Source organism: Bos javanicus, chromosome 18 (genome assembly GCF_032452875.1).
Source record: "Bos javanicus breed banteng chromosome 18, ARS-OSU_banteng_1.0, whole genome shotgun sequence".
Lineage (NCBI taxonomy): Eukaryota > Metazoa > Chordata > Mammalia > Artiodactyla > Bovidae > Bos > Bos javanicus.
Genome location: NC_083885.1, coordinates 58,646,263 through 58,673,490, shown reverse-complemented (window position 1 = coordinate 58,673,490; position 27,228 = coordinate 58,646,263). Strand labels below are relative to the sequence as shown.

At 43.0% G+C, this 27,228-nt stretch overlaps 1 protein-coding gene across 9 annotated transcripts; it reads right to left on the bottom strand.

The window, feature by feature from the left end:
- Positions 1-1,648: 1,648 nt before the first annotated feature.
- LOC133229671 (zinc finger protein 347-like) lies at positions 1,649-26,782 on the bottom strand. Of its 9 annotated transcripts, none has more exons than XR_009730612.1 (8): positions 26,447-26,782; positions 19,153-19,242; positions 17,088-17,214; positions 12,993-14,428; positions 11,033-11,115; positions 10,491-10,707; positions 5,000-5,097; positions 1,649-2,278 (listed from the first exon to the last, which is right to left on the bottom strand). XR_009730612.1 is itself a non-coding variant. In XM_061386330.1 (4 exons), the coding sequence occupies exons 1-4, from the start codon at positions 26,765-26,767 to the stop codon at positions 13,029-13,031; spliced, it is 1,938 nt and encodes a 645-aa protein (XP_061242314.1). In that variant the 5' UTR covers positions 26,768-26,782; the 3' UTR covers positions 11,957-13,028. The 9 variants fall into 9 exon arrangements, 3 of the variants coding, with proteins under 3 accessions (XP_061242314.1, XP_061242315.1, XP_061242316.1); XR_009730611.1 differs by having other exon boundaries at positions 5,000-10,546; positions 10,689-10,707; XR_009730613.1 differs by having other exon boundaries at positions 10,491-10,546.
- Positions 26,783-27,228: the final 446 nt, after the last annotated feature.

Sequence of the window (27,228 nt, the reverse complement as noted above, 5' to 3'; positions counted from 1 at the left end):
CAGCAGAAATAGTCTTGCTGTCTTCTTTCTTCTTCAGAGTTTCAAAACAGTGGGGTTGTTGACAAGATTAGGGTGTTATTAGTGAAAGTCGCTCAGTTGTGTCCAACTGTTTGCACCCCATGGACAATGCAGTCCATGGAATTCTCCAGGCCAGAACACTGGAGTGGGTATCCATTCCCTTCTCCAGGGGATCTTCCCAACCCAGGGATCGAACCCAGGTCTCCCACGTTGCAGGCAGATTCTTTACCAGCTGAGCCATAAGGGAAGCCCAAGGGTGTGAATATATATATGTAAAACTGAATCACTGTGCTATACACCTGAACCTAACAGAACACTGTAAATCAACTATATTTCAATAATTAAAAACATGAAAAAGGAATAAAAATAAAATTCTCTCCACAAAGGTAGCAGAGAAAAAAATGCAGAGCTGCATTTAGTTTTTTAAATTGAAGTATAGTTGATTTACAATGTTAATCTTTGCTATACAGTAGTGATTCAGTTATACATATATGTACATTTTTTTTGTATTCTTTCCATTATGTTTTAACACAAGATATTGAATATAGCTTCCTGTGCTATACAGCAGGACCTTGTTCATCTACTTTATTTATAGTCAGACTATACTGTTTAAAAGCAAGAAATTAATGCAGGCAACACTGAAGAGAGTTGGGAATTATAGTCCACCTCTTTGAGGATATAGTACATAAATGATTTATAATTATGCTGTTATTCTCTACGTGCTCCTCACACAGCTTCAGAAAACCTCAAGTTAATTTAGTGCCTACCATGCTGTTAAGGAAATTAAAATGAAGGAAGTCTTGTTCAGGGTTCAGTAGCAGGAGAGCAGGCTTCTGACCTGCTCCTGACCTGCTCAGACACTGCCCAGATTCCATGCCTGCCCCCAATCACAGCAAGTCAGGCAGCGCTTTAGATAAGGTAGTAGGTCTTGGAATTCTTGAGCCTCTGGGGGCCTGGCCAGCTTCCTACCCAGCCTCCACAGAGCTGCATTTTTGCACACAGACTGATGATCCCATTTTGTGGCCTGAGATTATAAGTAGGAGCCCTCAAACTGCAATTTGAAGTCTCACCTGTGGGGTGGACACACTGCCTGGGACCCCTTCCCCAACTGGGACTCTAGATTGCTGTCATTCATAACTTACCAGCACTGTTCAAGTCTGAATGTAGGTTCAGCCGAACTTGGTGATAATATATGCTGTTACTTCTCTTGTTTCTAACTTTTCTTCTAATGACTGTATATTGAAATTAACTAAGTTGAATAATCTATTAACAATTGAAACTTTATTTGCGTGTAATGAGTGGTTTTGTTGTTGCTGTTAACAAATCCTTTGAACCTAAAACAAATTGAGAGAGTAGTATTGAAATATATACATTACCATATGTAAAATTAGATAGCCAGTGGAAATTTGCTGTATGACGCAGGGAGCTCAAATCTGGTGCTCTGTGACAAGCTAGAGGGGTGGGATGTGGTGGGAGGTTCAAGAGAAGCAGACATATGTATACTTATGGCTAATTCATGTTGATATATGGCAGAAACCAACACAATACTGTAAGGCAATTATCCTCCAAATAAAAATAAATTTGAAAAAAAAAAAAAAAAGAAAGTAAAACTTTTGGCAAAACAGCTGTATGGGTTGTCTGTCTTGTCTGAAGCGTTTATTTTAAACACAATATACTATCTAATTTTTCTGGGATAGATGAGCTGATGTACCATATGTTTCAGGTGTACAATAGAGTGATTCACAATTTTTAAAGGTTATATTCTACTTAGAGTTATTATAACATACTGAATGTATTCCCCATGTTGTACAACAGACCTTGTAGCTTATTTTACACTCCCCTACTCCTATCTTGCCCCTCCCCTTCCCTCTCCCCACTGGTAACCCCTAGCTTGTTCTCTATATCTCTAAGTCTGCTTCCTTTTTGTTATATTCAGTTATACTTTTTACATTCTACATATAAACAGTATCATATAGTATTTGTCTTTCTTATTCCACTCAGCACAATGCCCTCTAAGTCCATTCATATCCATGTTGCTGCAAATGTCAAATGTCATTCTTTTTTATGCCTGAGTAGTATTCCCGTGTCTTCTTTACCCAGTCATCTGTTGCTGGCTGGCTATCTAATGTTTTTATATTTCAATTCTTGACATCATTTCTCCTTTCACTTTTACCCCATTCGCTAGTCCTTCTCAGTCTCTTTTGTGTCATCCAATTTCTCTTCCCATAACTTAGAAGGGGTCTGGAAGCTTGAGAGGGGTCTGAGCGAGAGGAAAGAACAAGAGTCTTTAATAGAACTTCTCAGGACAGCAGAGGATGCCGTGAGAGACCTGCTTTGCTGGAAGTCCCTCATGGCTTGGCCCTCAGGGCAATGCTCCAGAGACACAGACATGAAAAAGACTCTTCTTACACACCCCAATGGCCTTTTGGGAGATACTCACTAGACATGTTGTTTTTAATACTCAAGAACTGGGATGAATGGCTTAAAAACATTCTCAGCTCCCCTAGTGGGTACTGCCATTGCTGCTACAGGTGAAATAATAATTGTAGTTCTGTGCGGAGGTGAGGTCACAGCATCACAAGGTTTTATTTCAGTGCCTGGCTGTCTCCCCCTCACATGTACTGACTGTGGGGACTCTGGCACCAAGCCCACTCATCCTAGCAGCCAGAAGACTCTGGTGAGTATCTTCTTTTTTATTCTGAATATTTTCTCTTTTATTCTGAGCCCTCTCCCACCCATAAGGGCAGGAGTGTATCAAGAATCTGGAGAGGTGCTCATTTCAGAAACAGGATTTTCCCAGGTAGAAAGCGGTCTAGTGTACAGAGTCCTTGGGATGCAGGAATAATTCCTGGAGTATGTGCTGAACTCATGGAGAGAGATGGATAGTTCCTGACTCTATATATCAATTCCTGATGCCTTTTAATCCACCCTGAGGAGGATGAGTGCTGTTTTACTCTAGTATATTTTAAAATATATATTTTATATATTTATTTAGGCTGAGCTAGGTCTTAAGTTGTGGCATGTGGGATCTAGCTCCCTGACTAGGGCTTGAACCTGGGCCCCCTGCATTAAGAGTACAGAGTCTTATCCACTGTACCACCAGGAAAGTCCCCATGTAACTTTTTAAAACAAGGTTCCCCAACCTCTGGGATCTAATGCCTGATGATCTGATGTGGAGCTGATGTAATAATAATAGAAAGAAAGTGCACAATAAATGTAATGCACTTGAATTATCCTAAAACCATCTCTACCCTCTACCTTCTCCGCCAGGTCTGTGGAAACCACTGTCTTCCACGAAACCCGTCCCTGGTGCCAAAAAGGTTGAAAACCACTGCCTTGGAACATAAGGTTCCTTTCTCACTCCTGTGAGGGACCACGGTGACTGGCCATTCACCTCGTGCATGCAGGCATCTTTGGTGAAAACTTATGTACAATAATGTCATATCATTTCCCTTAAAGATAACAATTGGTACAGAACAGACTGGTCAGACAACTAGGGAGATAATGGGACACACTTAAGGGAAGTTTAGTTTAAACATGCATCACCTTCCTTATAAATGTTACTAGCTACACTACCTGTGTCCTGCCTATTTCACAAGATGATGGTTTCCTGCATACCAGATGTATGTCTCACTTAGCCTCTGAGCAAATTGATTAGATAACTTAAAACCATTGTCCAAATACCTAGTCTTTTAAGATCAATGACCGTAGTTGTGTAACTCCAGATATGGAAAGAAATAACCAAGGGCCATCATTTCCTGGCTTGTAACAGACTAGCGAGACAGAAGGTCCAGAAACCTTTGGCTACTGTTACAGGGTCTAGACTACTGATGGCACATTGAGTAGCCCACCAACAAAATCCTTGGCGGACCTAGGAATGAGCATTCCCAGCTCCTAGCACTGGGGGACAAATTGGTCACAAATGCCTCCCAAACCTTGAAATTAAGACCGAAAGAGAAGGGACTGTAAAAATAAAGAATGTTGCCCACCAGCCAATTCTACAAGAACCACGTCAGTCACCGCGGTCACTGACCTACAGCTGCCCTGAGAGGATGAAGCACACTCTATTCTGGGAAAACTGGCAGAACTGGCCTTCAGAGATGGAGATATTTCCAGGAGAAATGTTTTCATGAATCTGGGTCCTTGCATCTTCCTATACTTAGAAAAGCACTGAAACCATTCCCTGGGATGTCTGCTCCCGGTGACCAGCAGCAAACTTCCACTAAGAGGCATGCTTGACCAGGGATTTCACAGGGGATTTCACAGCCCCTTCCCGCAAATCACATGTAAACTGACCTCCGCCCAGAACAGTTTTCAAAACTCTCAGTTTGGCTGGTAAAGTTGTCTTATTGGTTAATTCTTCTTTAATGCTACAACAAAAAGATCTTTTTTCCCTCTTAAGCTGAGCACATCATCTGTTTCAAATGGATGCACTAATTTTATCTCCATGTGGATTTAAAAAAACACCCAAACAGAAACTCCCTGTGTTCTGATTATGGTGAAACCCTCTTTAATTAGGCCAAGACTGACAATCTAGGGCTGCCTGGGAGATGCTGGGCTTAGGGTGCCCTGCAGCCAACAGCCACTGGTAGGCGTGGTTTTTTTCTGCTTTGTTCTTTTTCTGCTTTGTTCTTCCAGAGGCTGGACACCCACACGCCCCATCCCTCCTCCTGCCCTTCTCTGCCCTCTTCTCCGCTAGTCCTCTCTTCCCAGGGCACATGTTCCCTGGCTCCCACCGACCCTCTCCCCTCCTATCCTCGCCCCTCCCCTCTCCCTCGCAGACCCTTTTGTTTTCTGGGCTGAGATTCGCAGGGGATTTCAAAGCACCTTACTGCCACGGTAGGGCATGTAGTCTCTTGGTTAATGGGCCCCATTTTCCAGGAGCACTAAGGACGAGGGAACTTACTTCAGTCACATTTCCAGAGGAAGGGAGAGTCCCAGTTCAGTTCCTTGGTATCCTAGGTCGGTTTGAGACACATACCTCAGTCCTCGTGCCTTCAGGCTCCCTTCCTGGTTCCAAGGAGGCGGCCCCAGAGTTTTCCCCTCTGGGTTTTCTCAAGACCCACCTACGCGTCTTGCCTGCATCAGAAAGATAAACTCAGTCTCGTGTAGAATTTTTTCCCTTTGCTCTTAGAGCAAGTGGAAGGCATCAGCAAAGACTCATTATTATCCAACTTAGCAGTCTTTCTTGTGGATTTTTGTGTAGAAAATTGGAAAACCAATGAGAGATCACACTTAACCCACCACTCCACCCCCCAAAAAAGAAATTAGTCAAAGACTATTTCAGAAAAAACATTGTGGGTTTCAGAGCAAAATGATCTTGACAGTTTGAAGTTTCAGTTGTGTTCTCCTGATACTTCTCTGTTAAATGTTTTTAGGGATTTCCCTGGTTGTCCAGTGGTTAGGACTCTGTGCTTTCAAAGAAGGGGGCACAGGTTCTAGCTCTGGTCAGGGAACTAAGATCGAACATGCCACAGGGTCTGGGGGAAAAACAGAATAACTTTTAATGTCAATCCTAAATTCATACCAAATCTACAATTTAAATTTATTCACTACACTTGTTTCCCTGCCTCCTGCATGTCATTTGAAATGCTTGTATATGAGTCTATTTCAATAATTATTACATTGTTCCTCACAGAGTTTCATTTAATCCTTTCATTATTAATCAATTATGCCCTATGTAATCAATAATAATTTAGTCTCTCTTTTACAGTGTTTTGTCTCATATCTGTTTCAAAGCCTAGAGTTTAGCCCATCATATTACAGTACAAAGATTTTGGTGGTTACTTTCACTTTATGCTTGTTCTTGGAATAAGGACAAATGCATCTCTGTTACATCATATTAAGCCATTCTTGCCCCTATAAACCCAACACTTCGTCTGGGATAATCATTCTTACAGGGTTTTATGGTAGTCGGTGCTTTATCGTCTGATTTTCATTTTAAATATTTATTCATAAGCAACACTGGCCTATAAAAAAATAAACTTATAGACATAATTATAAAATTGCTACCATAACAATTATTAATGAAGATAAAAAGTTAAGAATGGCAAAGGACATCAGTAAAAAAAAAAAAAAAAAAAGTACAGGTTTTGAGGACACAAAGAGTAAAACTGACACCCTTTCTTCATGTAGGATTGTGGTGAAGAGGCTTGTCTGCAGCTAGAAAACACAGGTTCCATTTCTCACACGGTCACCTAGGGGGCTGCGAGTTTGCATGGTTCTTACAATCTGTACTTAGGTGCTCCTCCTCTGAAAAACAATAACATCTCAGAGTTGAAGAGTCGATGTTGTTACATACAAAACAATACCACTTATGCAACCAGTTGGAAACTATGAATGAGTATTGCTGAATGAAGAACTGTTGTTTAATCGCTAAGTCCTGTAGGCCGCGAGACTCCTTTTCCATGGGATTTCCTAGGCAAGAATATTGGGGTGGGTTGCCATTTCCTATTCCAGGGGATCTTCCTGACTCAGGGATCGAAGCTGGGTCTCCTGCTTGGCAGGCGAATTTTTTACTACTGAGCCACCTGGGAAGCCCGAGTGAAGAATAGCAGATTTCAATTGCCACGTCACCAAGTAACACAAAGCTCACATACTCCTGCAATGTCAGCTTACTCTGAACATGAACCCTGGGGTCTGGGAGGTGGCAGAGTGGCCTCCAGGGATCTTACAGTAGGGGTCATCTCCTTATCACAGACTGTAGTTGGAATCTTAGGGAATTTCTTGTTTCTTTATCAGAATGTCACCATTCACCTCAGGGGACACAAGTTAAAACCCCTTGATTTCACTCTCAGGCACCTGATCTTCGCCAACATCTTGGCCCTCCTTTCTAAAGGACTTCCCCAGATGGTGGCAGCCTTTGGGTTGAGACATTTCCTCGGTGACTCTGGATGCAAACTCATTTTCTACGTTCACAGGGTGGCTGCGGGGGTGTCTTTCAGCACCACATGTCTCTTAAGTGTCTTACAGGCCATCATGATCAGCCCCAGGAACTCCACATGGACAAGTCTTAAAGGAAAAGCTCCCAAGTACGCCGGCTTCACTCTTTACCTGTGCTGGATTTTGCACTTGCTTGTAAATACATTTGTGTTCACATATGTGTCTGGGAAATGGAGCAGCATGAACACCACAAAGCAAAAAGATGTGGGATACTGCTCTATTACTCATCTTGATACAATAACATCCACACTACTGGCAGCTTTCTTAAGCCCTCCTAGCACTCTGTCTTTCGGACTCATGACCCTGGCCAGTGGATACATGGTTTTCACCCTGTACAGACATCACCAGCAAGTCCGCCACATTCCTAGGAACAACCATTCAGCCAGATCCCTACCTGAGATCAGAGCTGCCCAAAGAATCCTTGCCCTGGTGAGCACCTTTCTATCTTTCTACACGCTCTGCACCATTTTTGTGACTTTTATGTTGGTTTTCAATCATCCCAGTTGGTGGCTGATTAACATCTCCTCACTAACACGTTCATGTTTCCCCACTATCAGTCCCTTTCTTCTCATGGGTCCAGACACCTGTGTATCCAGGCTCTGCTCTGCCTGCTGCAGAAGGAATAACCCAGTCCCTAAGCGGGTCAGAAAGCTCTAAATTTTCCACTTGTATTCACAGTGTAAAATCCTTTATTCATTCAATTTTCGCTGTGTCCAGCCCCACAATGAGCTGTCATATCACAGAGTGGTGAGCAGCAGACTGTCTTCAGAAGTTAAAATCTATTGGTTAGTACAACCACTATGGAAACTGGTATGGAGGTTCCTTAAAAAAACTAAAAATAGAACTGCCATATGATCTAGCAAGTCCACTCCTGGGCATGTATCTGGAGAAAACCATAACCTGAAAAGATACATGTGTCCCCATGTTCACAGCGGCACTATTTATAACAGCCAGGACACAGGGCAACCTAAATGTCCAACAGAGGAATGGATAAAGAAGATGTGGTACAATGGAATACTACTCAGTCATGAAAAAGAACAAAATAATGCCATTACAGCAATATGGAGGGACCTAGAGATTATCATACAAAGTAAACTCAGAGAAAGACAAATATCATATATCAATTATATGTGGATTCTTTAAAAAGTGATACAAATGAACTTATTTACAGAAGAGAAACAGACTCACAGATGTCAAAAAAAAAAACTTATGGTTACCAAAGGGGAAATGTGGCAGAGAGGATAGATTAAGTTTGGGATTAACATATACACACTACTATATATGAAATAGATAATCAACAAGGATCTACTGTATAGCACAGGGAACTCAATGTTCTGTAATAAACTCTATGGGAAAAGAATCTGAAAAAGAATGGACATATGCATAACTGAGTTACTTTGCTGTACACCTGAAACTAACACATTGTAAATCAACTATACTCCAATATAAAAAATTAAGCAAAAAAAAAAAAGTATAAGTAACATACACAAAAAATAAAATATATTGAAGACACTGAACCAGTTATTTACTAAGTAAAATGTCATGAGTTTCATTTTCATGAGCTGTTTCAATGTAAGACTTCAGAGACAAGGATCTGTTGTAAAAAGTGTGGCCTGTGATTATTTGAAGATAATATAAAGTTTCTCTGAGTATGTGTATTTCAATCTAATAAAAATTTCCCTACAATTCAGGAGGCAGTGAAAAGTGAGAAGAGTTTATGGAAAGAAAGAGCCTTTGGTTTTGATTTACATACCTAGGATGGATCTGGATGGGGGAATAACGTGTCAGACGCTGCACTGAAGGGCAGGTTTTTCCCTGGGTCAGGAAGATCTCCTGGAGAAGGAAATGGTAACCCACTCCAGTATTTTTGCCTGGGAAATCCAATGGACAGAGGAGCCTGGAGGGCCACAATTCACTGGGTTGCAAAGAGTTGGACATGACTGAGCACACATACATGGTATTTTACTGTTGACCACATTGGGTTTCTTTTGTGTGCCAATGGACACTTGGTTGTGTCCACCTCTTGGCTACAGTAAATAATGTTGCTGTGAACATGCTTGTACAAATTTCTTTCTGAGTCTTCTTTTAGTTCTTTGGGGTATATACCCAGTAGCAGAATTTTTGGATCATATGTTAATTCTGTGTTGAATTTTTTGAGGAAGTGCCATGAGATTTCCGTATTAGTTGTACCATTTCACATTCCAACCAGCAGTGATTAAGGTTTAGTTTTACTACATCCTTGCTAACACTTGTTATTAATATTTTATGGTTTTTGTTTTTTAGATAATAGTCATCTGAATGGATATGAGGTGGCATCTCATTGTAGAATATTTTTAAGATGGAAATTAACAAGCAAAAATACTAACTGGAGAGACTTCCCTGGTGGTCCAGTGGTAAGACTCTGTGCTCCCAATGCAGGGGCCCAGGCTCAACCTCTGCTCAGGGAACTAGATCCCACATGCCACAACTAAAAATCCCACAACAAAGACTGAAGACACTGTGTGCCACAATTAAGATGTGGTGCGGCCAAATAAATATTAAAAAGAATAAAAATATCAATTGGATGTTGGGATATTTAGAGGCTGAAATATTTTGTTAAATGCTGTCTCAGTAAGTTTGAGGGAAGACAGGAGTCAGTTTGAACTTCCACGTCCTCTATCAGGCTTCCCTGGTAGCTCAGTGGTAAAGAATGCACCCACCAATGCAGGAGTTGAGGGTTCAATCCCTGGGTCAGGAAGATCCCCCGGAGAAGGAAATGGCAACCCACTCCAGTATTCTTGCCTGGGAAATCCCGGACAGAGGAGCCTGGTGGGCTATAATCCACTGGGTTACAAAAGAGCCAGACACTGCTTAGTTACTAAACAGTGATCACTGAGCTCCTACTTTGTGCCAGGCAGTATTCCAAATGCTTAATAGCTACCATTTCACATGAACCTCGAAACAACCCGGCATCGTTCCTCCTGTCCTCCACTGAGGAAATATATCTATGGTGGAATCTTTACTATTTCTAGAAAAGCAGAGGAGCAGGGTGGGGGCTCAGATGGTGAAGAGATCTGTCTGCAAAGCATGAGACTGGGGTTCATCCCTGGATTGGGAAGATCCCCTGAAGAAGGGAATCCCAACCCTTTCCAGTATTCTTGCTTGTAGAAACCCACGGACAGAGGAACCTGGCGAGCTACAGTCCATGGGGCCGCAAAGAGTCAGACATGAGCAACTAACATACACAAACGGGGTGGGGTGTATGGCCTTTTCGTTTATATGGATTTTTCTTTAGGCAAAGATCCAAGGGAACAAAGCAGAAGAATAAAAAAGTGGGAGAAATGGACAATTTCTCAATCATACACAAAGATTAGAATATACCCTTATTTGTGATCACTAGATTTGAGGAGACAAAAAATTTACAGGAGTTTCAACAATAAACAATATATTCAAGCTTGTGTAACATATATATGTATATATAATGTGTATGTGTGTGTACATGAATTCATATATATGAATTCCCTGGAGGTTCAGTGGTTGAGACTCCTTACCTCCTCTGCAGACAGCACAGGTTCAATCCATGGTTGGGAAACTAAGATCCCAGCTGCTACACAGTGAGGCCAAAAGCAATTAAAAAAAAAAAAAAGATGGTACCTGGCTTATTTTGAAGTGGCAAAGCATGTAAGCAGTCCCCAGAACTTGGAAACAGCAAGGAAACAAATTTCTCCCAGTTCTGTTAAGATACTCACTTTAGACTTCTGACCTGAACTGGAAGACAATTTGTTTTAATCCACTTAGTTTGTGGTAATTTCTTACAGCCTGATGAAATACAATGTGTATTTTAAGACAAGAAAAAATTTAAACATTAAATATTGTTTGGGCCTCCTCCCTCCCTCCCTAATGTACAGTGTGCACCTGTGTTACACATGATCCACAGTTTCTCAGGGATGGCCATGTCTGGCCAACCAACAGAAAAGGCCTAATATTCTCCCTTTCTTTTGGAACTAGCAATTTAACTTCTTAAAAGAATGGTGTCTTTTCCAAATTCTATACGAGGTCCTGGTGACCTGCTATTCACTTTGAATGTACTTACCTGGACCATGTATCCTTGGTGAACTTCATGTAAAATATCAGTAGGTCTGGGCTTCCCTGGTGGTCCAGAGGTTAAGAATCCACCTGCCAATGCAAAGGACACGAGTTCAATTCCTGGTCCGGGAAGGTCCCACATACCACAGGGTAAACTAAGCCACAACTACTGGAGCCCGCGTGCCCTAGAGCCTGTGTTCCACAGCAAGAGAAGCCACCACAATGAGAAGCCTGCAACTAGAGAAAAGCCTTTGTGCAGCAATGAAAATCCAGAGCAGTCAAAAATAAAATGTTAAAACAATTTTTTAAAATATGTCATTTTGACGTACAATCCTTTGTCTCAAAAATGTTTGTGACTGTACCTTGAACAGTTGGAACAGTTGTCAGAGCTTTTTGAGAATCTACTTCCTGGATTATAATCTGCAGTTTGGCTCGAATAAATTCCCTTTTCTTCTTGATAACTGAATTTTTGTTGGCAAGATGAACTAGGAAACTACTGAAATGATTACAGATACACAAGTCCAAAGAATCTACAAAAATCTCTAGAATAAGTGAGATTAGTAAATTCTGAGGATACAAGATCAACATTCAAAAATCTACTGTATTTCTGCTGCTGCTAAGTCGCTTCAGTCGTGTCTGACTCTGTGCGACCCCATGGACTGCAGCCTACCAGGTTCCTCCGTTCATGGGACTTTCCAGGCAAAGAGTACTGGAGTGGGTTGCCATTGCCTTCTCCTGTAACTGCACAGTGTGTTTCTATATTTATATACATTCTGTATTTCTATATAGTAGCAATTAACACATGGAGACAAATTAAAAATAACATGTCCAATTATTCAAAAAGTATAGAAATGTGCTAAACAAAGTGTTGACAGGATTTTGATGCTGATATTTATAAAATACTGGTGAAAGAAACCAAAGAACAGACAAATAAAGACATACAACAGCCATTTATTGGAAGGCATAACACAGAAACGCTGTCAAATGATTGCAAACTGATAAGACATTTTCTATCAAGGTATTTTGTAGAAACAAAAAGGATTTTTCTAAAACTTACATGGAAAGAACTAGAATAGCAAAAACATCTGAAGAAGAATAAATTGTTTGGAGTCACTCTCATTCGAGACTTCTAACATGGTAAAAAGTAATCAAGACTGTGATGTCTGTGGAGTAAGACATACAGGTCAAAGAAACAAAACAGAAAACCCAGAAACAGCCCCCAAACAAGTACTTCCAACTGAGTCTGACAAGGTACCAAGGAAACCAGATGGACAAAGAATTTGAAAAATTATACCCTAGCAACTGATTTCCCATACTAGGGAAAAAAATATGAAAGAAGCTCCACCAAAACTTCACACTTGTACAAATATTAGTTTAAAATTGGTCATAGCTTTAAACATGAAATGTAAAACCGTCATAATTTACATTGTAAGAAGAAAAAACATAGGATAATATCCTCAGGACCTATCTAAGTTTGAACATATTTTTTTCTGCAGTCTGAAATACTTCAGATTAAATTTGAGACTTAGTCATTCCTCACGTGAATGCTCTGAGGCAGACTGTTATGAAAAGTCATGAAGAAATTTAAAATATTCATTATGTTTGTAAGGTTTCTTTCCATTAATGAATTATTTGGTGAATTCTGATGGGATACTGTTGCTGAAAGGCCTTTCCATACTCAGTAAGTCTGTCTGGTTTCTCCCTAGTTTAAATACTCTCAGGACATCAAAGGCATGAATGCTTAATAAGAAACCTTCCCATATTCATTCCATTTGTAAGGCTGCTCTCCAATAGGAATGTCATGATGTTCTTTAGTTTTGATTTTTATACACACATTACATTTTTGTGGCTTCATCAAAGGTGTATGATTCTGGATGTCTAGTGAGCTATGAACTGTCCTATATGTTATATTGATATAATTTCTCTTTAGTATGGACTCTCTGGTGTCAATTTATGCTAGAACTTACAATAAGCACTTTGTGACACTCATCACATTGGTCAGGTTACTCCCTAGCATGAATTCTCCGATGACTCACGAGGCTTGAGTTTTGAGTGAAGACCTTGCCACACTCGTCACATTTGTAAGGTTTTTCTCCAGTGTGGATTTTCTTATGTCTATTGAAGTTTGAACAGTGAATAAAGGATTTGCCACACTGATCACATTTGTAGGGTTTCTCTCCAGTATGAATTCTGCGATGACTAGGAAGGCTTGAACTCTGACTGAAGACCTTGCCACATTCATTACATTTGTAAGGTTTCTCTCTAGTGTGGGTTACCTGATGATAAGTCAGACTCGAATACACACCAAATGCTTTGCCACACTCGTTACACTGGTAGGGTTTCTCCCCAGTGTGAATTCTCCGGTGACTTACGAGGCTGGAGTTCTGAGTGAAGACCTTGCCACACTCATCACACTTGTAAGGCTTCTCTCCGGTGTGCATGACCTGATGTCTGGTGAGATGCGAGCTCTGGTTAAAGGCTTTGCCACACTGATCACATTTGTATGGTTTCTCTCCAGTATGGATTCTGCGATGATTGGTAAGGCTTGAACTCTGACTGAAGACTTTGTCGCATTCATTACATTTGTAAGGTTTCTCTCTAGTGTGGACGACCTGGTGATAAATAAGACTTGAAAGTACACTGAAGGCTTTGTCACACTCGTTGCACTGGTAAGGTCTCTCTCCAGTATGGATTCTGCGGTGGCGTACAAGGTGTGAACTGTAACTGAAGCCCTTACCACACTCTTCACACTTGTGATGCTTCCCTCTCGTGTGGATTCTTTGATGTCGAGTGAGATGTGAGTTCTGATGAAAGGCTTTGCCACACAGGTTACACATGTGAGGCCTCACCCCTCCATGGGTCACCTGATGGCTGGGGCGCTGGGAGCTGTCATGAACTGCTTTGTTATCGTGGCTGCGTCTGTAAGGGTCTTCCCGAACGTGTGCTTTCTGGTCTTGTATGAGTAGTGGAGAATGCCAGAAACTGATGCCGTATCCATCAGAAACGTTGATTTGGACAGGAGGAACAATTCTTGGAAGTACTGAAAAGGAGGCTCCTGTGTTGTCAGCCTTCTCAACCTGATGACACACGTAAAACTGCCCTTCGGCTGGGAAGACAGGCAGTCCAGTCAGATATGACGGAAAGCTTAGCGCCAGCCTGCTTTCAATTGGCTCGTTTCCTTCGTCTCTTGGACAAGTGAGATTTTTTGGATGGGTGGCAGGCACTCCCTTCTGATTACTTTTGTCACTTTCCCGTGGGTACACGTTTTTCTGGATTTTCTGACAGCCTTGGTCCTTGGTGTCATGGCTTTTGTGTCTTTCCGACAACATTGTCTGCAGGATCCCTCCTGTGAGACTGCTCTGTTTTGGTGCTGATCCCTTCAACACACGTTTAGGAGAGGTATCTGCAAAACAAACAGAATCGCATGTCTCCTGTTAATTATAGCTGGGAAAGAAATATTCCACATGGAAGAACATGGTATTATACCGGAAGGACAATGTGCTTTGGACAGATAAGAAAGGTGCGACCCTGATCTTTCCTTTTTGGGAACACACCAATAAGAAATGGTGCAACCATGATCTTTCCTTTTTGGGAACACACCAGGAATATTGGCAGGAGGTGCACACAAATATTGTTTGATTCTGCTTTTATGAGTCAAATAGTCAAAGTTACAGAGTCAGAAACTCTTTCCAGTTACAAAGTCCCTGGTAAGATGCCAGGGACGAGGTGTGTCAGGGGCAGGAGGTGTGGGGAGGGGGAATGGGGACTTAATATCTAATGTGGACAGAGTTTCACTTTAGGAAAGTGAAAAATTTGGGAAATGGATGATGGTGAGAGTTACACAATGATGTGAATATACTTAGTGCCACTGAACTGCATAGTTGTGTGCATGCATGCTAAGTCACTTTAGTCGTGTCTGACTCTGTGACCCTGTGGACTATAACCCACCAGGCTCCTCTGTCTATGGGATTTTTCAGGCAAGAATAGTCTGTGTGTTGCCATGCCCTCCTCCAGGGGATCTTCCCAACCCAGGGATCAAAGCTCTGTTACTTCTTCTGCATTGGCAGCCCGGTTCTTGACCACTAGTGCCACCTGGGAAGCTTGAACTGCACAGTTAAACATGGTTAAGATAGTATGGTTCATGTTCTGTGACTTCTACCATAATTGAAAAAAGTGAAAGAAAAAAAAGGGTGATTACATGTAATTCAAATTAATTTTAGGGAAGCCTACTTTAAATAATCAATGGCTGAAAACCTCAGCATGCAAACTTACGTTAGTCCTGACAGGGGTATTTTGGCATCATGACCTAAACCCACATATTACTTCACAGAAAACATGGCTGCTTCATGTTTGAAGAAAGAACAATATTACACAGTAACAATCTTACTGCTCTCCAGGCAAGAATACTGGAGTGGGTAACCATTCCCTTCTCCAGGGGATCTTCCCCACTCAGGGATTGAACTCAGGTCTCCTGCATTGCAAGAAGATTCTTTACTATCTGAACCACCAGGGAAGCCCATATTATATATGTTTACTATATACTTAATGTATAGTAATAATGCTAAAGCATAGTACTCTAATGGTAAATAAGCCACAACAAATTTAATTAGTGAGTAATATAAGTAAATGGCACTTTAGAATTGGAAAACCGTATCTGCCCTGTGGAAATGAGGAAGAATTTAATAAAATGTTATAAAAATAAAATAATTCTCTGAATGCCACTTCTAAAACCATACTCACTTAGAATGGCCATTCTGCCACATGAACAAATGGTGTGAGTCGGTTATACTGTGAAATACATCCTGAAAAATCATTATCTATAGGTTACAGTGAAGATCAGTAAACAGTGATAAACCATAACGGAAAAGAACATGAAAAAGAATGTATATAGCTGTATAACTGAATCACTCTGCTGAGCCGCAGAAATTAACACAACATTATAAATCAAATACACATAAATTAATAGAATTAAAAAAAAAAAAAAGAACACTGGAGGGTAGGGAGCAAAGGGCATGTGGGCAGTGTTTGTACGTGCCAATTTGTGGGAAGATAAACGTACTTGGGCACATAAAACATTGACCCGGGAAGAAAAGAGAAACTGACTTAGCAAGTAGCATGATACTGTCCTTTCTTAACTGTATGACATGGGGCCAAAAGGAAGAGACTTAAAAGATAGGGAGTGTGATGAAAAGGGAAGAAACCAGGCCAAGAAACACAGACTAGAATAACTGCTGTCAGGGACTGGGGGTGACAGAAATGAGGAGGGGTTGATAAAAGGGCTCACAATTTCCATCATAAGATGAACAAGCTCTGAGGATTTCACATATAACATGACAATGACAGTGAATAATATTAATACTATAAAACTGAAATGTGCTGAGAGAGTAGAACTTAAGTGTTCTCACCAAAACAAAAAATAAAAGTAACATGTGAGGTAATTTGTGTGTTAAGTAACTTCATGGAAACCTATTCACAATGTGCATGTATATCAAGTCACTGTGTTGTACAGTTTAAATATACTATAACTTTATTTGACTATATCTCAATAAAGCTAAAAAACCATTACATGGGACTTCCCTGGTGGTTCAGTGGTTGATTTTCAACTCCCAATCCCGGGGGCCTGGGTTCGATTCCTGGTTGGAGAACTAAATTCCTGCATGCCACACAACACAGCTTCCCCCCGCCACAATCCAAAAATTCATCCACTGGCTGCCTGATTTTTAATGCATAGGGCACAGTATATAATATGCAGATACCTAGCTGTCTTCCAAGAATTTCTGAATCAAAAGCTCAGGGGTAGAAAAGAGGGAACTGGATATTTTTTATTTGTTACAAGGTTTGGTGCATATTTGAGCTCTGGAATCACCCTCGACCATGAAATGGGAAGGTCATATGAAGAAAGGACAAGTTCAAAGTCCTGCTGCATTAGGAAGCTTTTCATGTCTGAGTCAACAGGGCTCTGAGCTCAGTCAGGCAATGCAGGCGCCCCCAAGAGTTACAGGAGGGAAAATGCAGAGCTACCCATGGACAGATTCCAACTTCCGGAGGGAAGTGATCCTCACCCACAGAGAGCAGGTTTCTGAGGGTCTCCACCATCACTTCTCTGTACAAGGCCCTCTGAGCAAGGTCCAGGCATTCCCACTCCTCAGGAGTGAATTCAATGGCCACATCTTTGAATGTCAACCGTCCCTGAAACGAAAACACATTTCACCAAAGGGCCCACCAGGAAAGTCTTATTTTCACACAAAATGAGAAAAGGAGAGAGGTGTAAGGATTGATTTTGACTAAAGTGAGTGTGGTTACAGATTCACTGAAGGTACTTTTGAGCAAGTTATGTGTCTCTGATTTTGGTTTATTATACTTTTCCACGAGAGGTTATAACTATAAAGCCTCTAAATCAGTATATATTTCCCATTTTTATGGACAATACAAGAAACACACACAATCAACACAGGATTATCTGTATAGAAATGTGAGACAGTATGTTCCACACACCAAGTAATACTCAATGTTAAGAGGAACTAGAGCAGCAATGAAATCTTTAGAGATGACAGTGTCTATAGTGACTTTAAAGAAACTGTGATGACAGCAACAGGGATCTCATCAAGTGTTTCAACACTTTTCAGGTGCTATGCATTCCTCTAAATGCTTTGCATGTACTAATCGTATAACAACATAAGAGCAAATTTTAAAACATGTGAAAAGAATCTAAAAACAATGGATATTTGTGTATGTATAACTGACTCAATTTTCTGCACACCCAAAACTAACACAATATTGTATATCAACTATCCTCCAATAAAATTAAAATATCAAAATAAATAGATAAGCAAGTAAATAAATAAATAAATGAAAAACAAAACAGAAACAGACTCATAGACATAGAAAACAAGCTTACGGTTACCAAAGGGAAAATGTGGCATGAGCAGGGGGCGGAACTGGGTGTGTATACACACTGCTGCTGCTGCTGCTAAGTCGCTTCAGTCGTGTCCAACTCTGTGCGACCCCATAGATGGCAGCCCACCAGGCTCCCCCATCCCCGGGATTCTCCAGGTAAGAATAATGGAGTGGGTTGCCATTTCCTTCTCCAATGCATGAAAGTGAAAAGTGAAAGTGAAGTGGCTCAGTCATGGTAGCAGCCTGGTAGGCTGCAGCCTACCAGGCTCCTCCGTCCATGGGATTTTCCAGGCAAGAGTACTGGAGTGGGGTGCCATTGCCTTCTCCGATACACACTACTATGTATACGATAGATAAACAACAAGGACCTACTGCATAGCACAAGCAACTCTGCTGAATACTCTGAAATAAGCTAAATGGGAAAAGAATAGACACATGTGTATGTGTAACTGAATCACTTTGCTGTATACCTGAAGCTAACACAACACTGCTATTAAACTATACTCTAATATAAAATAATTAAAAACAAATTTTTTAAAATAAAAAAATCTAGTCCCATACATCTGAAGGCAGCGACAGTTGTGTCACAGACATTCTAAGAAATCTGCCTCAGGTCAAACAGCTAAAGATGGTAGAGCAAGCATATAAACCCAGGTGTTTAGGTTCTAGAATTAAATGTAAAAAACTTAAGTCATATAAAATCACCAAAGGTACATTGGCAGAGGGTTTCTTGAGCAAACTTGAAACAAGTTCAAGGCTAACAACCTAGAATCGCATAAAATGTCATCACGCACACATGCAGAAATACATTACTCACTCTTATTTAACTCATGAATGTCACTGTGTGGAAAAAATTTTAAGACAATGAAAAATATATAAAATATAATTTCACAACTCAATACCATATAACTTATATAGACATGATGATATGTATTTTATAAAAACCACAGGCTTGCACACCTGTGCATTCATGCACACATGTATATGCACTTAAATTTACTGAAATAAAAGGAATTCTCTCTCTATGACCACAATGGAGCCTTTTCAAGTTTCTTCATCACTGAGTCACGAGGATCTAAGTGGAGACAACAGGCCCTGAGGGAAGGCCCCGCGTGAGTGTGCGTGTACAGGAGTCAGACAGGATACTCCAGAGTCAAACAAGATTCGTGAGTCCGGAGAAGGGCATTTCAGGAAGGACAGGTGGTAAATCAACTGAGAATATGACTTTACCTTTACCTGAGAAAGAGCCATTACCTGTTCTTTCCTCTTCCTCCTCGTCTGGGTTTTTTCCTCAGGCATCGTGAGACTTTGGAAGTCAGTCTTGAAAGTGGAAAACATGTTATTTAATGCTTAGAGCCAACATACCCCCTTCCTGAGCCCCAACCACATACACAGGGAAGCCCTCACCATGTGAAACAGACAGTCCGCTGTGCCCACTGTCTCAGGAGGGACGCAGGACGGTCAACTCCCGCACAGAGACCAACACAGGACTTTCCCACATTTTCCCTTGGATCACACTGCCCTCCTGGTGAGGCCTCATGTACACAGCAGCAGGGAGCACCTCCGCTGACCCCACGATGCCGTTCAGGTCACACAGTCCCACTCAGAGCAGAGCACCCTCCCCTCCCCCAGGGCCTGAGCTCAGTCTCAGAAGTGGAGGCTAAGAGCCCTGGTCCTCAATGCAGGATCCAGATTGGAATCATCTGCGGCTCTGTGCACATTCCTGGCTTCCCAGGTGGCACGAGTGGTAAAGAACCCGCCTGCCAATGCAGGAGACTTAAGAGATGTGGGTTTGACCCTGGGTCAGGAAGATCTCCTGGAGAAGGAAATGGCAACCCACTCCAGTATTCTTGCCTGGAAAATCCCATGGACAGAGGAGCCTGGTGGGTTACACTCCATGGGGTCTCAAAGAATCAGACATGACTGAGGTGACTTGGCATGCACACATGCAAACATTCCTGTGGCTAGGCCCCACACAACTGTCTGAGGAGAGTCTCTGATGGGAAAAGGAGCACAAACCTGTCTATGCAAAATGCTTCATGGACCTAACATGAAGGCTGGGTTGCACACCACTCCGAGGCACACCCAGCACGGCCCCACGTTCTGTCTCTCTCTGACCCGTGGTGAACTGCTGTCACCAGGAACCAGCCACAGAAGGGGAAGGAGCAGAAGAAAACACACCAAGCAGGCCTTACAGAACAGAGGTGGGGGTGAGGGCGGGGCTGGCATGGGTGCAGGGAGCTCAGAGATGGCTGCACTCAGAAGGTGACGTCAGAACAAAGACCTGGGGGAGGAAGCCATCTACATCTGCTGGGCCAGAGAGTTCTAGGCAGAGGGACATTCCCTTAAGGGTCCTGAGCCGGTAGCAAACTTGGGGCTCGAAGGGGAAAGAGAGCTGTGCCTCTGGAGCAGGGGAAGGGGACGGGGAGACAGGAGTGGCGGCCAGAGAGGCACAGGGTGGGGAACCCAAAGAGGAAGGACCAAACATTCTTCTCCCATCACTTAAGAAAATTTTGAAAACTATGTGTTCCTTCTTTCACTTTTAGTAAACATCTAATCTTTGCTTTACCTTATACAGTAAAACATTTACAAATTATGGAGTATGTATGTCAAAGCATGCTGAGATATTCACCTAAGCCCTGGAAAGTACAGGGTTGCCCTTAAGCAACCTTAAGGAGGGCGGCAGGGGGAACAGGACCGGAGGTGGTCAGGACCAGTTCTGGACAAGTTAAGGCAGAGATGCCTGTGGGTCGTCCCAGCAGAGATACTGAGGAGACAGCCGGATGCAGAACTGACAGTTTAGGGCAGAAGTCTGAATGGAAAGGATAAACTGGGACACAAGTAGGTGGGGTTGAAAGCCATTTGATGAGATGATGAGGAAAGGCAGCGGGTGTAGACAGAGAAGAGATTCACGGACTAAGCCTTGGGATGCTCCCATATTCAAAGACCAGGGAGTTCAGGAATTCATCAGACGAAACTAAGAAGTGAACAGGGAGGGGAGAAGAAAATAAAACAAATAGGCAGATAGGCTTGTAGAGGTTAGTCAGACATCCTCAAAACCAAGGTCTCAAGGAAAATGGAGTGATGACCGGTGGCACCTGTGGCTGACGGGAAAAGCAAATGTGCCCAGGAAGTTAAATACTGGCCTTAGAAACGAGGTGCTGCTGGGAAGGTAAACTGGTGAAGCCACTATGGAAAACAGTAGGGAGGTTCCTCAAAACACCAAAAACAGAGCTACCAAATGACCCAGAAATCCCACCCTTGAGCATATATTCAGATAAATCTACAAGACATGGAAGCAGCCTAAATGTTCATTAACAGAGAAATGAATAAAGAAGATGGAATACTTAGGAATATTACTCAGGCATAAAAAAGAATGAAACAATACCATTTGCCATAACATGGATGGACCTAGAGATGATCATACTAAGTGAAATAAGCCACAAAGAGAAAGCCCAGGCAACTATATTCAACATCCTATGTTAAACCATAATGGAAAAGAATATGAAAAGAATGTATATATGTGAAAGTGAAAGTGTTAACTGCTCAGTTGCGTCCAACTCTTTGCAACCCCATGGACTGTAGCCTGCCAGGCTCCTCTGTCCAAGGAATTCTCGAGGCAAGAATATGGAGTGGATAGCCATTCCCTTCTCCAGCAGATCTTCCTAACCCAGGGATCAAACTTCTGGGAAGCCTGTGCCTCAGATGGTTAACAATCTGCCTGTGATGCAGAAGATGCCACAGGTTCGATCCTTGGGTGGGGAAGATCCCCTGGAGGATGGCATGCAATCCACTCCAGTATCCTGAGTGGGTTGGATCACTTTGCTGTACAGCAGAAATTAACACAACATTGTAACTATACTTCAATAAAATAATTTTTTAAGCAAAGAGGCCTGTGACTCTAAAAAAAGAAAGTGTCAGTGCGGGTAGGGACCATGTGACCAGTAGACAGTAATCCCCACTCCCCTGGCAGCAAGGAAGGTAGGCTGTGTCTTTCCAACGAGAGTCCCACCTAGTGATGATCACACTAAGGGAAGTAAGCCAGACACAGAAAGACAAACAGTGCATGATACGACTTATATGTGGTATCTTAAAGAAAGAAAGACACAGATGAGCTTATTTACAAAACAGAAATAGACCCATACAGAAAACAAACTTATGGCTACCAAAGGGGAAAGGAGGGGGTAGGAATAAATTAGGAGTTTGGAATTAAAATATTCATTACTATAAATAAAATATAACCAACAAGGACCCACTGTATAACACAGGAAACTCCACTCAATATTTTGTAATAACTTATAAGGGAAAAGAATCTAAAAAAGAACATATATATATATATATATATCTGAGTAACTGCGGTACACTTGAAATTGGGGTATCCCTGGTGGCTCAGAGGTCAAGAACCTGCCTGCCAATGAAGGAGACCTGCAGAAGACATGGGTTTGGCCCCTGGGTGGGGAACATCGCTTGCAGGAAGACACGGCAACCCATTCCAGTATTTTTGCCTGAAAAATCCCATGGACAGAGGAGCCTGGCAGGCAGTCCATGAGGTTGCAAAGAGTCGGACACAACTGAGAGACCAGATGACAACAACAACACTTGAAGTTAACACAACAACGTAAATCAGTTATAGTTTAAAAAAAAAAAAAAAAATTCCCCGGGAGGAGCCTTTCTGCTGCAGGTGTTTTGCTGTGGCGTCACTGCCCTCTGATTCTTCAGAGATCTTTCCCTACCTCATGGCTCTCTTCTGGTGTTTTGCCTCCAGGCCCACACCCAGCAAGTTCTCCCTAGTGAAAACCATCTGCCAGTTGAGCTGTTTGAAGGGCCCCACTGATCCACTTCTAGAATCTGATGCTCTTACAAACTCCCATTGGGTCCCCACACATTCCCCAGATACTCCGTGATGAACCTCCCGCCTATGACAAAATCGCACAAACCCCAGCAATTCATGAATTCACAATGAGCCCAGCACAGGCTTTGGTTCCAACATCGTAGGATGTCTTTTCACTCGGCCTAATTCCACCTCATTCCTCAAGTGTGACCACGAATTTCCCAATTAAACCCACACCTGCACATCTCAGTCTCTGCATCTATGTCCCAGGGAACTTGAGCTAAGATAATAGCACTCCAAGACGCAGCCCCATAACCACCCATTAACCCATCTGCAGGTGTTCTAGACAGACCTTACATTGCCTTTCCAATGGTTCTACACTTGCTCCAGGACCCTTGATGTAATTCCTTGGCAGTTCAGTGTGAGGACTCAGCGCTTTCACTGCAGGGTGTATGGGTTCAATCCCTGGTGGGGAACTAAGATCCTGCAAAATGGACAGTGCGGCCACAAACAAACAGCACCATGTAGGGACAGTCATTGCGTGCCCTCCTTCTGATCTCCCTGACCTTCTACCCCACACTAGGAAAAGGGAAAACGGTGACCGATAACCAGCTGAGTCAAATCACTGCCTCCTGGCTGAATAGGGACTGCAAATGGAAGTTATCCTCTGATACAAGTAATTACAAAAATGTACAAGCCTTTCAGAAAGGAGTTTTGCAAATGTCATCTTCACGTGCCTAATTTAACCAGATCTTGAATGCATTCTATGAGAAGTGAAGTGAAAGTAGCTCAGTCGTGCACGACTCTTTGCGACCCCAAGGACTAGAGTCCATGGAATTCTCCAGGTCAGATTACTGGAGTGGGTAGCCTTTCCCTTCTCCAGAGGAGCTTCCCAAGCCAGAGATTGAACCAGGTCTCCCGCATTGTGGGTGGATTCTTTACCAGCTGAGCCACGAGAAAGCCACACCCAAATATCTCACCCCCTCATCATCCATCTCCAGTCAACTCAGCACTCATCTGGCTCCTTCTCTTTCCACAGCTCCCAGTTCCCCTCTCATCATTTCTACTGGCTTTTCCATGTTTTCCTCCCAGGTTTCTGCTGATTTTGGTCTCCTCCCTGTCTGCTGTTCTCCCCTTGGCTGAACGATTCCTCCTCTCAGCCTTGTTCTGCTTCACTCTGGGGACTTGTTTCCAGCCCTGTTGTTCTTTCTCCCCAATCTCCCTGATTGCATCACATCTTCGTGGATTTCTGCCTCTTTCTTCCCCCACCTTTGCTCTCTGCTGTGTTCACTCTTTTCCTGTTATACCTGCCTCATCCCTACCCTCTGTCCCCCAGGCTCACTCTGCTTTTTCCCTGCTTTTTTCTCCTTCTGCCCCTCTCGTCTCCCATTGTCCCTTCTTTCTGTACCAGCTCAAAGTTGCTCTGTCCGCCCACTCTCTTACCCCTCTCCACGACTCTAGGTACAGTGCTCTTCTTGCGGATCAGGGGCCTCCTTTCCCTGTTTTGCTTTCCTTCATCTCCCTGGAGAATCCCCCCACCCCAACCTTACTCTAAATAATCTGGATCTTCCTTTCTCCCCCTGCTACTTTCTCAGTTTATTCTTTCACTCTGTGAAACAGAACAAATAAAATTTCTAAAATGTGGAGTCTGGAGGTTTTCAGGGAAAGGTCTCAGGCACTACCACTGGGATTCAATTACAGGGACTTTCCCTGGTGGTCCAGTGGTTAAGAATCCCCCTTGCAATGCAAAGGATGACAAGGGTTCGATACCTGGTGTGGGAACTAACATTCCACATGCCCCAGAGCAAGGAAGCCCACAAGTCACAGCAAAGATTCCCGGTGCTTCAACTAACACCCAATGCAGCCAAATAAACAAATATTTCAAAACAGAAAAAGATATTGAGCACTTGATGGGGGGGGGGGGCAGTAAAAAAAACAATTACAAATGCCAAGAAGACAATTACAAACCCCAAGAGGAATTATTCTCCCCGCCCAGGAGCCCAGCCAATGGGAAACACCTTGGCTGTGTTTCCAAACTTTCCACTTCCCTCCAAAGGACTTTTGTTCAAAACAACTACTCCCGACTTTCCCCTTTTTCTCTATAAAGCAATTCCTCATCATGGCTTGTTGGTCTTGCCTATGGTTTTCTGCTACTGTCTGCCTGTCCTGTATTGCAATTCCTAAACCCATTCTGCTGGTAAAATAACTGGCTGTTTTATTTTTTAGGACAATAACCGTTTCTTATGACTTCCCTGGTGGCTCAGATGGTAAAGCATCTGCCTACAATGTGGGAGATCTGGGTTCAATCCCTGGGTCAGGAAAATCCTCTGGAGAAGGAAATGGCAACCCACTCCAGTACTCCTGCCTAGAAAATCCCATGGCCAGAAAAGCCTGGTAGGCTACAGTCTACGGGGTAGCAAAGAGTCGGACACGACTAAGTGACTAAACTTCATCTATCCTTCACTGTGGCATCTGTGGATGGTTCCCCTTCAGTTTTCTTTCCTCATTTTCCTAATTCTCTCAGTGGGTCAGTCTCTCAGTGGGTCAGTCCCTCAGTGGGTCAGTCCCAGGTATGGGATGTGTGGATGAAGAATGTCGCCAGCCTTATCTAAACAAAGGATGTTGCAAGAGCCACTGCAACCACCCCAACTGTGCACTCTGAGGGAATTCAGGGTGGAGAAAAGCCATAGATACTATGATAAAGTGCATACCAAAGGAATGACTTCCATGTACCCAAAAGCTAACATTTTCCTATGCATAGAAAAGTACTAAACTCATTAGCTTGAGATGTCTGGTTTCCTTAAATTAACTAATCTTTTGATGTTCCAACTACCTGTTTTTTGTTTTTGTTGCTGCAAAACTCTTATATACCCTGGTTCCTCCCTTACTTCTTGAGAGATCTGGGAGGCTGTCTTAAAGGCTTAAGTCCTCAGTTTTATCTGCCAAATGAAACAGCATTCTCAACTTCTACGTGGTGCATTCCCGTCCCCCGCCCCTCAAGTGGATACATGGGATTAGATTGTTTTTAGCCCTGTCTGACTCTTTTGTGACCCCCATGGACTGTAGCCCGCCAGGCTCCTCTGTCCATGGGATTTCGCAGGCAAGAATACTGGAGTGGGTTGCCATTTCCTTCTCCAGGGGATCTTCTCGACCCAGGGATCCACCCACGTCTCCTGTTTGGCAGGCGGCTTTTTTTTTTTTTTTTTGTCACTGAGCCATTAGGGAAGCCCTGGAATTAGATACCTATTAATTTCACATTAATAGGACACATTATTCAGTGGGGTAGAATTTCGGACACAAAAATCATGGGTGTCTCAAGACAGGCTCTTTTTAGCCTCCTTCCCCAACGCAAGGTGAGGAGAGGCGGTGACTAACACGGGGAGGCCTGGGGATGGGTACGACTCTGCTGAGGAGTGTGCGAAGTGAAGGGACGTGAGTGTGTCTCGGGAAAGTAGCGGACTCTCCAGAGCCCCAGCGTCACAAAGAGGACGCGCCCTCTCCTGCACCCGGGCGGCTGGCGCTGTTCTCCAGTGGCCGAGAGGGCGAGGTTGAGGGGCACGCAGCGCACGAGTGGCAGCTCGCGGATTTCAAAAAGACGGAGAAGCGGCACCCCACCCCTACCCCCTCTCAAGGCGACGTCCGTATTTACTTCGGGTAGAGGATGAGTGCCGGAACGTTAAAATTCGTACTGACCCTCAGACCCAGGTATGGAGGACAGCGTACCGCAAAGCGCAGGTTTAAACAAGAAAGATGAAACTCACGCTCCCGTAGGGCGACCTTCGCTCCGCGATAACCGCTTCCGGGTCGGCAGGAAACTGCGCAGGGGAACGAAGAGAAGAGGCGGGGCAACGCGGGCGGGGCAATTCGGGGTCGGGGCCTGGGCTGGGCGGGAACGTGGAGGCGTGGAAAGAGGCATAATTGGACGGGGCCAAGCAGGGGCGGGGCCAGGGCTTCCGCTCTCAATGCCTCTGCGTTGTCAGGGCTTGGAAGGGCTTGACTGTTTCTTCTGTGCATGTCTCTTGGTTTCGTTGTTTTTTTTTTTTAAACGATACATGACTTTATTTACACAACTGAAATTATTAGTCACCTTGATTACAAAAGCAAATTAACATGGTATGCTTTAATAACCTTTAAAAAATAGATTTAACAAATTTTAAACGTACAGATTGCTACTCAATGTTCAGTAATACTTAACAGTAACTGCTGTATATATCCATATGAAATTTTTGTCTGATAGGACCAAAAAGTATGAGTACCTTTATAATTTAGGAATAGACAATTAGATTATGAGTCAAGGGTAAATTCCTCATCACTCGGTCAGCCAGTCCACTTCCCAGGTAGCACAGTGGTAAAGAATCCGCCTGCAATGCAGGAAAGGCGGGTTCAATGCCTGGGTCGGGCAGATTCCCTAGAGGAGGAAATGGCAACCCACTCCAGTATTCTTGCTTGGGAAATCCCATGGACAGAGGAGCCTG